General features: G+C 43.7%; 1 protein-coding gene across 2 annotated transcripts; it reads left to right on the forward strand.

The window, feature by feature from the left end:
- Nucleotides 1–6,024: 6,024 nt before the first annotated feature.
- LOC110976705 (steryl-sulfatase-like) lies at nt 6,025–10,955 on the forward strand. 2 transcript variants are annotated; one of them, XM_022230207.2, is made up of 5 exons: nt 6,025–6,477; nt 6,772–6,894; nt 7,159–7,848; nt 8,401–8,685; nt 9,092–10,955. In XM_022230207.2, exons 1-5 carry the CDS (start codon nt 6,177–6,179, stop codon nt 9,475–9,477), a joined length of 1,785 nt encoding a protein of 594 aa, XP_022085899.2. In that variant the 5' UTR covers nt 6,025–6,176; the 3' UTR covers nt 9,478–10,955. The 2 variants fall into 2 exon arrangements, with proteins under 2 accessions (XP_022085899.2, XP_022085900.2); XM_022230208.2 differs by having other exon boundaries at nt 6,337–6,477; nt 6,737–6,894.
- Nucleotides 10,956–13,929: the final 2,974 nt, after the last annotated feature.

Consider the following 13,929-nt stretch of genomic DNA (forward strand, 5'->3'; position numbering starts at 1 on the left):
AATTCGGCTTCGAGCTCATTCAACACGATGTTCAACAGCCTTACTCACGGTTCCAATATCCTTGCTTTTATTTCATGGTTTTAATTTCTTAGGGTTTTGGTGCTCATATTTGATGAATAAATCTACCGATTATTTTCCGAGTTACTATTATGAAGTATTCTTTAAAAAAAAAAATTCGGTCTGGACGGCAAGTTGCCCCTGCCCCCACCCGCTGGATTCGCCACTTGCCCCGTGGTAGTGTTGAACACTTTTATGATGTCTTCTCAGCTATTGGTTAGGGGATGGGTGGCAAATTGGGTCTCTTGAGGGTGGTTACAGTGGGGTATTGTACAAATAATGATAGGTTTAAAAGTGCAATGGTAAGAATAATTTCATTCGGTGACAGATGAAATGTTCGATATTGCACATGGGCGTAATCCGGGGTTGGGTGGGAGCAAAGAATGGGGGTATGTACATGTATCGAGCGGGGGTGGCCCACTGAATCATTCCTCCACTTTGTCGTGGTCGGAAAAAAAAATTAAAGCGGATTGTGAATTTGTGAAAATATTTTTGGACTTCCAAACAACCAAAATGTATTCAATATCACTCGTAAAGGTAGAACAACAAAAAGCCTTAAACATGCAGTTCTGATTCCGCAGGAATGTAGTACATATTACAGATGTGTATCCAATCATGAACACCGCCCCATTACAGTAATGGTATCAGCCCCCCCCCCGCTTTTCAAATTTCCCTGGGAAAGTCATGCCCCATGCACAATTCCCTTTCCTCCATCCCTCAATTTCCGGTACAAATGGACGCCACTGGTTCTTCGCCCGAATGTGAAACATTCCGTTTTGAAATTAGAATATATCTGCATAAATCCTCTTCTTTTAGAACAATAGGTCCCGCCGCTCGTGTATAAATATTTTGTCTAACAGTAATCGTGTCTGAACGGAAGCGCCATCATCTACGTAGTCTTGGCCGGTGCAACGTGCAGGCGACGTGCGCTGGCGAGCACAGCCGAATAACTGTACCAGTAGAGGGCGCCAAAATTAAGACCAAGATCTTCATGATAATAATTGTAATCTGTTTTGAAATAGATTGTTAAAGTCCCATATGAACTGATCCCTGATTCAACCATCGGCTGTCAGTCTATGTTCAAAAAGAAAACGCCCCCCCCAAAAAAAATGCGTGTCCATCCTCCACATAACACTATGAACGTGTTCAGACATTGCAGACTATATAGACAGCTACGTACAGATGCCCAAGCGCGTACTTAAGAATAAATACAAAAGAGACCCTGGCAAGGAGAACATTAATTAAAATAATGTGGGGGTGTTTGTGTACATTACATTACATGTATAGCGTTTTAATCACTCAGTCTTTACGAGCAGCAGTCTTTATTAATATAAATGGCAAGAAGCGATTTCTCTAATATGACCGAAGGGTCAACCGCTCGGTTATCAGATAAGTGGATGCGGGAAGTGTGGTCGGCTGGGAACCCCAAGACCCCAGAAGAGTCCGATATGGAATCTGGTAACTGCGATTCCTTGCGAATTTCAGAAGTCCGTGCGCCTGAATACTTGGTCAGCATCGCATAACGTTTAATTCCCCCCCACCCACATCTGTTTTCATTTCCCTAGGATAAAACCCGCAAGGCATTTTTCTAGGTTTGAATACAGTGAGCTGAAGAATTGATGCTGATTTCTTTTCTTTTATAATTTTAATCTCCTCGAAGTTTTGGACAGCAATAAAACCTTAGTTCTAAGTGATCTCAAATTAAAAGCAATGGCGTATCTAGTGAGATGTTTCATCATTAATGATTCAACAGTAACAGATACACGAGTAGCAAAGTCGGGCGGCATTCGCCTTCTTATTTTATTGATGGAATAAATATTGATTTGTCATGATTACAAATATCGTTTGTTTTCGACTGCAGAGTAATTTGATATTTTTTTAAAGTATTTCTCACAAAACATTTGTTCCACTTGTAAGTTGGATTTTTTAATCATCTCTTTACGTCACCCCTTTCCGAAATGCATTACACCTGCCGCTCTTTGTGGAGGGTTGATCCATCACTGGCCAGACAGGTTTGTCCCAAAAATACAAGCACGAAAATGATAAGACAAGCTCAAAGCAGACCAACAATCTGTTAGAATTTCAACAACAAAACCTCGGACATCGAGAATCCCATGCGTATCAAATCAGTAAGCTTTTGAATTTACCCCCATTCTTGCCACAACAGCTGCATAAACATGTGTATCACGAAGCATAGGTTCATTCGGTTTTTCGACCACGGTAACCCACGTTACATTGAATTTGATTGACTGAAACGTTAATGTTGTCATTTTTATGTAGTTAATCCTTGCCACATTGGTCATAGTTAAAATCGGCACTCGAGTTACCAAAATGGTACGACGAAACGTCATTACTTAGTCAAGTATGTCCCTTTTCGAGCTCCTATAGAATACTGCTAAAAATGTACCTATCAATTCTCAAAAGTTTCTAAAAATCAAATACAAGTACTTAATATTACATATTTCCCTAGTTTCTGCACATTGAACGGCATGATTAAACACCGTCTTGTGGAGTGGCCGTAAAACCTCTCAAGATTTTTCGTGAAATTAAAAATCATTTCACTCACCAAACCCAAGATTAGTAATTCGGATTTCTACTCAGAACTCATAACCAAGGATCGTACAGCGCCGCGTAGCGGCGCAAGATGGAGAACGTCAATGCGAATACACGTAAACCGTTGTAATCACACAGGCGCCATTTGAACAAGCGATACGCATGCACAATGCACATTACTTCACAGGCGCAGGCGCCGCGGCAGGCACGTTCCACTGATCTCTACTATACTCAGTGGTGCGTTCACCTGGTGAGCCTGCGCCTAAGCATTACCGTAAACTGCGCAGGCGTATCGCTTGCTCAAAGGCGCCCATGGTAATTACCCGGTACACCTTTTGGGCAGAGATATCCATCTTGCGCCTTCGGCGCTATACGATCTTTGCTCATAATCAGTATCTTGGGGGAGTTCTTACACAACCATGAATGAAAGTTCCAGAATTGGCAGGTGTCCATTCAAAGCCATTGATTAAACTGTAACTATATTTTCAAAATGCAGTTTTTTATTGTTAAAAAAAATAGGGTTGTAAATGCATTGCTTTTTTGTCCACAGTAAACTGCAAATAATAATAATACCGCAGATACAGCGCGCCCTAGGAGGATAGATATTGCTCATAAGATAAGATGCCCTTCAGTGTGGTTGAGGGATGTTTCACAGCGAAATTGCAGGCGTGTAGCTCGCAACTACATCCCTTTGACCAGACCTCCCTCCCCCATCTCCAGTCAACGTTGTGTCTCAGGGGTCACGGCCTGTGCAACCTAGAGAGAATATGTGGCTATTTACATGTGCCCCAACAATTCATTTTAGCCAGGATTGTCAGAGTTCATACGTGTCTACTTACGTGTAGGCAGTGCGGGGATGGCCTTGAATATCATCGGTAGGACGAGCGCTGCATCGAAAGAGTCTAGAGTCTTAACTTTGTTAACTAACAGTAACAATGTAAGTATTAGGCACACTGAGCTGAAAACGCATAACTTTATTTTTTGTGAATCACTGTCGTAGTGCAAAGACAAAATTGCATTTCTTCCCCTTCGACGAACATCGTGCGTTGCACGTCGCTCGATGTTCAGGACGCAAAAATAAATGGTGAGCCACAACACATCATTAAAGAACCTGAGTCTCTTAGAATTACTCTCTTTTCTTTCGGGGTTTTAGATGGATCACTGTTGTATTTCTCTACCCAATAACGGAATGACGAATTCAGAAAAATCCCAAGGGATTGTAAGTTGTTGTAGTAGCGTCGTAGTTAGGCCCAGGGCTCATTCCCTGACGTCGGCGGGACCTGACGATGATGGCGCCTGGCTGGCGGACCGCGAGATATATAAGTGCGATCGCGCGCCAAGCGTGTCAGTTCCTTCGCAGTCAATCCCATGTGCCGTAGTAGTATCAGCGCCGTCCTGGTCAGCTCATTTGCCATACGGTGTTCTTTACTGCTCCCACCGGGGAGAACTACCAGGCCCTACCCGTAAGTAAGCGACTTACCGAGGGATCTTTAGACTTAATATGAATCATCTGGGGACGAGTTTATACGGGGAACTCCATCCACGGGGCGGTAGTCTTACGTGGGGATTTGGTGGATGTAAAACAAGTTGTGCCCGTAGCCTACACCCGTATAGGGATCACGACCTGTATGGAAATCAAGACCTGTATAGGACTAGGATCTGACTAGGAGATTGTCAGGGCCTGTGGAGGTCGCATCATAAGTAGCGCCTGGAGAGGTGTGAACAATTATTAAACCAGAGTCACCTGTTTTTCTCTGTTGTGCTCCCTGTGTCCCACCCTGTCCCTAGCCATTGCATTGATTCGACACAACGTGATAGCTTAAAATCTGAAATCCGTCTGTGGGCTTTGCGGCTGCTCGTTCGTACATTTAACGCTGCAAAGATCGCCCTCTGTTGAGATTTATAGACAAGTTTCTAGCCTGACTATAAATTTACTCTCGGTAGAGGGAGTGGCCTCTCCTGGCGAGTCCATTGGAGCTAATCAACATGTTACTATTTTTTAACGTCCAAATTCCACGACTACTTATCATATCCTACCCCTGAACATGCTGAAAAGCCTGGTTTAGTCATTTTACAGCCAGGGCCTCCCCTAGCCAGAATAAATGCAAAAAACCCAGACGGCCTTGAGCCAGCCTCCAGGCAATTCCCATAGGACTGTGTACTAATTGGTCCCTTGTGCACAACCTAATGGGCTGTTTACAAAACGGTGCCTAGGGCAGGCAATGGAATGTTCTTTATCAGTGACAGCTGTCTGGCCTCTGTCGGCTGTCTTTGAAGTGTTATTTTTGTTGGGGGTGGGGTGTGTGGTGGTGGTATGGCTTGGCTGGCGCGTGGCGAGGGGCCCCCCCTTCAAATCCGGTTAGCTTGGGAAAACGGCCCCCGCGGTACCGTGTTGTACTTTTGGTGGGTTTTGGTGATTTGTAAGATCTGTAGAGGCTATGGGACAACCTCTGAAGCATTAATGTACCTTCAGGACAGACTCAGGGCGGACTCAGGGCTCTGCAAACCGGAAAAATGCAATGGACTCAAAGAAAGAGTCCGTCTCCCTAACCGTGTAGGTTTGACCTTGGGAACGCGTCGCAGGGTAAACCATACATAATTATCGGGTTCTTGTAGACTCCATTCTAGTAGTCATTCGACATTAGAAATCACTCGCCACAGTTATTAGCAAACACAGCTAATAGAATACCCCATGTACACCTAAAAAACCAATACAGGGACGGTATACTTCCATCCCAACGGACACGTCTCTAGCCGCTCAGGGACGATATCCGGTCGTGCCGTCCGCGTCGCACACCTGAAGAAGACAGCGCCCTCGCGGGTCCTGCTCCCACCATAGGGTGCACTGAACCAATTCAAGCTCCATTGAAAATAGTGTAAAATCAACCAAGTTTGGAGCCCCATAGCAGGCAACTGAAGTCCCTGAGGCCTCTCAAACAAAAAACAATGTGTTGTTTTGTCCTTCAGGTTTCATTTGATTTTCAATTTTTAGTAGGTTAACCAATGAATGTTTTAATTATCTGCCCAAAACAAACTCACCCCCCAAAAAGTGAATGTTGCCAAGCCCTCCCAGTGGCCATTTTTCAAATGACATCCCTCACCTTCGTCGTGCTCTTCTGACTAACTTTCAATCCCATTTTTGTCTGCTTTGCCCCCAGATTGGTGCCCCTGAATCTACAGAGATGATCCTGGGCCATACTGACACAATCCCACCATTTCTTGGCCCAAACAGACCTCTCTTTTCGAAACAATCGCTGGGGGGTACTTTTTGTGCGCCTCGGCCAGGCGGAGAATTTTCCTTGATTTGGGACACTGCACCCCAAAGCAGCGCGACGTCACAGGTCCATAGCAGTTAATGCATATCACAGGGTGAAACCATTTGTTATTCAGCACACACTATTGATATACTTTTAACTTGAACAACTCACTGTCTTTCACAAAAACAAGTGCATTGTATACTTTGGGTGATATCTAGCACGGTGTGTACCAGCAGTAGGGTTGAAGTTCAGTTTACAGAAAAAGGTGTGGCAATGTGATGCATTGATTATGATAGCGCTTCGTGTAGAATGGCGACTTCAGGTGGTATGGGACGATTTGCAGCAGGCGTTGTGATTCTTAGTCTGGCTTGGACGTTTTCACCAGCCGTAGACTGTGTTGACGCGAAACCTCGGCGACCAAATGTTGTACTTTTCATAATGGATGACGTTGGAATGGGAGACCTGGGATGTTTCGGCAACGACACGATCAAGACGCCTAACATTGACAGTCTAGCCAAGGACGGTGTCAAACTGACCCAGCACCTTGCCCTGCCAATGTGCACGCCCAGTCGAGCTGCGCTTATGACTGGCCGGCTACCTGCACGATACGGTGAGTTGTTTCCCCTGGAAAAAATGGTGTAAAAACTTATAGGATGTCAAAAGGAGTCATAATTTCATATTAGCATTATTTTCCATTTTAAAAGTGTCATAGAATTCTCCCAAGGCAAATTAGCTGCACTCTCCAACAGTCTTGCACGATCAAGTGGAGATAAATGAAAATCAAACTGAATGAGACGAAAACCTCTGTTGCGTTGTGTAGCGCTTTCACTTTCTGTAATCAAAGTTTGTCTCTCCTCGTTTTTAACCAGAATAACCTGCATTTTGTTCTGACATCCTCTGTTAGACATGGACTCCCCGGGAAGAATGAGAGTTTTATTTTTCCTGTCAGCACAAGGAGGGTTGCCATCTAATGAAACCACGATGGCTGAAGTTTTGAAAGATAATGGATACGCCACAGCTTTGACAGGTATATCTCTATCTGTTAAAACTTTAATACGCATAATTCTGTTTCCATGGGATACTTATCATCCGAGAATTGGATCCGATAAACAAATTGGTATAAGGGCTGGATACTAAATGGCATTTTTTTTTTTGTACTGAAGATTAGCAGTTAAAACCTTTTTGCCACTGTAAGACGGGAATCTAACTTTATGGTTCTAGGCAAAATGGTTCCCCTGTCAACAAAAATATATCGTCCAGAAAGTTCATGGATATTCTATTTCATTTACAGGCAAATGGCATTTGGGTATCACGTGCACAGAGAAGAATTCTTGTTCGGATCCCAATTCTCAGGGATTCGACTATTTCTACGGCCTTCCTGTTACCAACCTGCTGGACTGTGGTAACGAGAGCACTATCTTCCATGCCTGGGCAAGAGCGAAAGGAGCTTACCCGAAAATGTGGTTTTCTGTCATCGCTGCGTTCACAGCAGCTGTCTTTCTATACATGATAAAAGTCGTGTCTTGGAAGGGAGCCCTTTCCCTGACCTTGTTAGCTCTTGCTTCAAATGGGCTACTTCTGTTGGCCGCAAAAACGCCTAGTCTCGGGTGTGTGCTGATGGAGAACCGTAGGATCGTGGAGCAGCCCCTCCTTTTCGATCATTTGACGGAACGGCTACATAGCCGAGCAATCCACTTTATGGAGAGCAACCGGCACCAGCCGTTTCTTCTCGTCATGTCCTTCGTTCAGGCTCACACGGTGCTGTTCAACGACGACCGGTTCCGCAACCACAGCGTGCATGGCCGCTACGGCGACAACTTGGAGGAGATGGATTGGAGCGTAGGGGAGGTTCTCAGGTCATTGAAGAATCTGGGCCTCGAGAACAACACCTTTGTGTATCTGACGTCAGATAATGGAGGTCACGTGGAAGAGTTCACGGACGATGAAGAACGACATGGCGGCTGGAATGGAATCTACAAAGGTTGACAGTATTGTTTTGTTTTTTGCAAGCTATACAGTGGAGAAAATTGTACATTGTTTCTCACTCTCTTTCAATGTCTTTCCTTGTGTGTGTTTCTATTCGGTACATTCTTCATCAGCACCCTGTCAACACCTAAATCAAAACCATTAATCGAGCGTCAGCTATTTCTACTCTGCGTAAGCTTTTATAATCGCCGCCATATACCTCCACAGTCGAACAACGTGAACGTTTTCCGTCTCTACACACTACAAATATCTCATGCTGTGGATAGAATTTTTAAAAATTTTAAAAGTATTTTTCAGCGCTTAAATTGGTTATTTGCTATGTGCAAATCAAAGGATATCCCACCAATGTAGATCGCCAATCTCTATTCTTTGAATTTCGATTTTGGAGAAGCTTCAAACCCGACAGGAAACACTATTTCAGAATAGTCATTCAGAATAGTCCGAATAGTGAACTGTAGGGCTGGTGCCCGTGAGCGAGTAGGACCTAGGAATACTGATTCCCTTTGAGCCAAAGGCCTGATCGTATTAAACCCTTTGCTTTAATCAGGAGGCAAAGGAAGCACGTGGGAGGGTGGTATCCGAGTTCCAACTGTAGTCAAACTCCCTGGCGTTATCCCAGCGGGCACCGTGGTGTCTCAACCCACACACCTACCGGACATCTTACCAACTGTGGCGCGAGTTACCGGAGTCACACTGCCAACTGACCGGCTCTACGATGGCCGAGACCTGATGCCACTGCTGATCTCCAACGACAGCAGTGAGGTGGTACACGAATTCATGTTCCATTATTGTGCAGGTTTCCTAAATGCAGTCAGATATACACCCAAAGGCAGTAAGTACATACGATTGTTTTCCTTCACTGTACGGGATCCGATATTTTCTAAAAGTGCCAAGGAACCTTTATACAATATACATCAAGTATTGAGATGAATACACGAATCGGCCCTCTGTCATTAACTCAAAATGTGAATGAGCCACAATGTCACAGTACCATGAGGACGTCTGAACATCTGAGCTTTACGCTCTTCCCGATTGCATACCACATGCTTCTCAAAAACTCGAGGTGGAATTAATTTTTATCAAAATCATCGACGACTATTCGAAAACAAAAGTTCAGTTTGAAATGGGCCCAAATACAATTTTCATTAAAAACTTGTTTGTTTGAATGGAACTGTGTCAGGAATGAATGTTTCGTTGGTGTTAAATGCTTATTCTTAATTTTTTGGCCAATCACACAGCAAACACTACTTACAAGCTTCATTACCGTACCACTCGTCTGGTGCCCGGCACACATGGCATCGTAGGCTGCTTTGATACCTTCTTGTGTCAGTGCGCGGGGAATAGCGTGGTCTACCACGATCCACCTCTCGTTTACGACCTAACCAAAGACCCCTCAGAAACCAGCCCACTTGATAGCAACGACCCAAAGGTGCGAGGCATCATTGGAAAAGTAGCTAAGGCGGTATCGCATCACCAAGGCGGGTTACCAAGTCGGAGTGGTCCGTGGTCTGCCTGGTTGAATATGTTCCCTCGGCCATGGGGAGTGCCGTGGTGCGGTAGCTTCCCTCACTACACCTGCGTGGACCCATACTTGGAGAAATTTCAGTCAGTTAGGGAGCATTAGAAATTTCATGAGATATTCAACAATCAGTAACAGTATTGAAGTAAAATATGGAACAAGTAAAGTTTGGCTCCTCGCCAGCCGAAGTCCTTCCGGTTATCATTATATGAGCATGGGATCAATAATGTGCAAATTTATGATTATGGAATAAATTGGTGAATGGATGGGAGATGCTGGTTTTGCTCGACGAATGAAAGAAAAACAGACAAACGGCAGAAATGTTTCTTTTTTAAGTCTTTGAGAGAGTTTTATCTGACGTTGACAAAGCCATTTAACCACTTCTGCAGGTGGAAGGCTTAAAGACACACGATAAATGATTTCGTGTTGGGTGGCCATTGGCGTAAATGTGAGGGCGAAATGAAGGCACAGGCCCCAAGCTTTAAGGACTGTGCCCCCGTGTGCCCTTGCTAAGAAATTAGAGACGGAAAAAGTTGGTTATTGTCCGCCTTGGTCAGTATTAGATGTGACAGAACCTATTTTAGTCCCCCTTAAGAAAATGAACTCCGCCTCCTGGAAATTTCACCACTGCCGGTGGTGATACCACTGTGTTCACTGTGTGAAGGGAATTACGAATACAAGAAAGAGATGTCATTTTTACACCTTTTCATAGTTTCTCAATTTGTTTGAAAAGTCTTTCGTATTTGTTGATTCACTGATTATTTTGATTGGTGTACCCCTCAAACTTGAGCCTTTTTCGAAATACACTTGTACATTATACTCAGTGGAAGACGTTAAAGGCAGTTGGTGGCGCCGAATCGAGCTGTTCTGTCCTACTGTTTGCGACGTTTTTGACAGGCGAGAATTAGTTTATAACACGATGCAAACAATAAAAACTGGACCATTTTCTTTGCTTCCATTAAGCGTCTTAAGAATCTGGCATTTTTTGCATCACGTTCGATACTTTCCTCGCATTTTACCCCTGCTTGCGTCACAGATATAGATGCACAGTTACGAACAAACGATCGGGTTACTCGAGGTTCCGAGTCATGCAGACATTAAATTTGCCAAATTAATCTGAACTGTTAAAAGTTTTGAACATACACGATGTACATTCCTGGGATTTCTTTCACAAAACATACTTGACTTGAACCACTACATGCATTGATTTAAAAAGCGCTATGTTTTCACATATATCAATCAGTACGTCTCCAAGACTGCCCGGTCTAAAGCAGGGCACGGTAACCATGACGCTTGATGGCGCTCTATTGGGTCACTGTTGATCAATACCTGCAGCGACAGCGTACCGAAATTCAAACACGTTTTTGGTTCAGTTTGTAACATTGTATAGACCCAATGAATAGCTGATTTCGGCACAAAGCTTCAGAGTACGTTATTCAGATTTTGTGTTATCCCTGTACTGTATGACAAGTGGCTTCTCTGCCGATATTGTGAGAATCCAAGCCAAAAATTTGTTGCAAAGTTGTGAAGCTAGCTGAGGACAATAAAACTGCATTAGCAATCCAAGGATTGTCGGATCAGAACGTTTGGCCTTATCCCCGTCTTCATTATCTATTCCCAAAATCCCCACATTTTATGGTTTAATAATCACTGCTATCTTGCCAATTAATTCAGCGGATACGGAGTTAACCCCCTCAGTTTTTTATGTTCGATCGTTGCAGACAGGCAAACTTATACGTGTTCCACCATTTAATTAATTAATTTATTTATTGGTGTCCCCCATCCCCCTGTATCCGCCCCGATTGCGTCATGCGCAAAGTTAAACGAACGCAGGCGCCACTGTTGGGATTTTAGTGGTTATCAAAATTAATGACCGTCACAACAAAACCATATGACAGTTGAGTCGAAACTTCACATTGTGCACTAATTGGGAGTTTTTATATATATATATTTCCTAGTGCCATATAGTTTTCATTTAACCTAGGCCGGACAAATTTGTGTTTTGCAACGGGAAAAAGCCCTTGCCGGGGTACACAGCAGAGAGGCAAGGCTCCCTCGATTTCAACAGTTTGAACCATGTACACTGCAGCGTTTGGTCACAGTGAATGAATCCCAAGCTGTTGCGGCACACTTTGACGTCGACGTCTCGATCTACAAGGCTGACCCTTCATCACGACTGACGGTGCTGTCAACATGTCATTACCCCCAACCGTTTCTGCCTTTAACTCCTTCCTGATGGTTAAAAGAAATTGTGACTCTGCCGCTGCAGGCAACAACTACTTTCTGATTGAGCCTTCTGATGACAAATTTATCATTGAAGGCGTCAACAGCTAGCAAATGAGTTCCGTTTGAAGCACTCCTCGCTTGAGGGTTCCATTTCTGTGGTTGTGATCAATGAAGACGCACCTTGCCCTTGGTGGTACCAACTTTGGATGGTGCCATTCTATTGACAGCCACATTTTGAGGGTCCACCACATTCTTATCACTCGGAGGCACTGTTGGAAATTCCAATTCATGTACATATTCCCGTTTTGCTCGTCCAGGTTCTATAGATCCTTACGTATCTGAGGTTGTCTACAGCCCGCAACTGTCCAAGAATGCTGTGTGGACTTGGTATGGGGAGGAACGAAGAGGAAATTATAGATGGATGATGACCCAAAACATTGTATTTTAGAGACAAAACATCATTCATCTGTAAAATGTCCAACCCTGCGTTTAATTACACCCGAGCACTTCACAAGATTCGATGCAAGCAAATAAAACAGAAAACCGCGGGAGTGAGCCTTCCACTGTGTTCACTCATCAGTGTGCCAGGAAGCAATAATACGCTGCTGATGGCGCCCTCTTTTGGCAGAAAGTATTCGTAAACAACGGTTGAATGCACGGAGAGACAAAAGCTGAACAATGGTACAACCTCTTCCCGGTTATTAATCAAAGTTTCCATAGAAATGAAAGACGAATATCCATCTTCATCACTGATGCTCAGTTTACAGGGGCATTATTTTCGGGCAAGTTCTAAACATGAAATGATAGGTATAATTCTGTGCATAGAAAAGACGGAATTGAGCATAAAATGATCAAATCACAAGAACGTCAGGGAGAGAGGGGAGCGAGGAGGGGGAAAGAGAGACTGTGTGTTAACTTGTAATTTCTATATTGGACTTTTAATTAATATGGTAAAATATTAGCGGGTAAAAAGGAAATCAAGAGCAAATTCAAAGTACAAGTCTCATCAAGCACTCAATTAGCGCTAACTCAACATCAACACCCAAATTTATTTAGCTCTCCAGGAAGCGACCACCCATGCTGATCAAAAAGTCGAGTTGTTTGTTCTCCATCAGGACTGTCCTCCCTTATTCCATAGCAATATCTTCAACAACAAGCCTCAAGAAGTCCTTTTTTTCATATGGAAGTCAGCTTGCAGTAAAGCGGCCTTTCTATTATCTTTGTGTTTGGTGAGGGTGGCTAGGGTTGTGGATGATTTTCTTCAGATTGGAAAATGGGATGGCTTAAAAACTGGTTAAGGCCAGTTAACATTCATCCTGAGAAATAATATTCAACATTTACAATACTTAAGGCATCATGCCGATGCACAAAAATCCGTCGTGCCCGTGGCTTCGTTAATCTCAGAAAAGTTTGGGTCTAAAGACAGACTTGGAGAAATTATATGCACAAAATACACAATAATTGTTTTGATATGATAAAGTGTGCAGGAGATGTTCTTTTGATAACTGCTGCCTATATAAATCAGTTAATTCAAACGTTAAAATACATCTCCAATGCTTCTCCTCGTTCGATATGAAAGTTTGGGTGTGCGTGTGGGGGGGGCGGAATCAAAGGTACTGTGTTCCATTAGAACAATACACACACGGGCTTTTTACTCTTTTTGCGGTGATGTGTGTTTGTATTCTTCTATAGCACTGCAGGGAACAATTCTTTCCCACATTTCTTTAATATATATTGAAGGACAACGTCGACTTCAGAAGGGCTTGGACGTTGACTGACCCGCTGTACTCAGTGCGGCTCTACGTGGTGTCATGCGAGTGCAAATGCACCCGCTGATAAAAGCCGCTTGCACCCACGTTTGCACCCACATTACATCTGTCACATACCAAATACGGCGTTAGGTCCAGGCCGAAATCAGTATTTCGATTTGCACCCACGCGATTCCGCCTTGCCCCACACCTTCACCCACGAAGATCTGGCGCCGCCACTGGTTGTACTGGGGTTGTTCTTCTAGGTAAAAAAAATCCTCTATTAACTTGACCCTCAATCCACTTCGACTGTATAACAGAAGACCTTGGGATCTTACATGTTCGGTCGAACCGTTTTGAGTCTGAATGATGAAACTGTAGATCACCGTATGTGTTTCAAGAGAATGTCTGTTTGGTCTTGAAACGCTTTTGTAAAAGGTGGGAACATCTTGTGTTTAATCATACTTTTTTTTCATCATTTTCACGAGCGTACAAACAGTACCCCTTTGGGTGTGCCACCATGTTAAATTAATTTTGATACGCGTACACGCCACTTAACCTCTTCCCTAAGTGTACGGTTTGT

Source organism: Acanthaster planci, linkage group LG01 (genome assembly GCF_054643075.1).
Source record: "Acanthaster planci isolate LZ-2023a linkage group LG01, COTS_SCS, whole genome shotgun sequence".
In the NCBI taxonomy this organism is placed as follows: Eukaryota; Metazoa; Echinodermata; class Asteroidea; order Valvatida; family Acanthasteridae; genus Acanthaster; species Acanthaster planci.

What these genes read in the sequence shown, in the direction of transcription:
- LOC110976705 (XM_022230207.2), top strand. Translation starts at nt 6,177, where the DNA reads ATGGCGACTTCAGGTGGTATGGGACGATTTGCAGCAGGCGTTGTGATT. An exon ending in CCGGCTACCTGCACGATACG is followed by an intron (nt 6,478 to 6,771) that starts GTGAGTTGTTTC and finishes ATCCTCTGTTAG; the next exon opens with ACATGGACTCCCCGGGAAGA. An exon ending in CAGATATACACCCAAAGGCA is followed by an intron (nt 8,686 to 9,091) that starts GTAAGTACATAC and finishes CCAATCACACAG; the next exon opens with CAAACACTACTTACAAGCTT.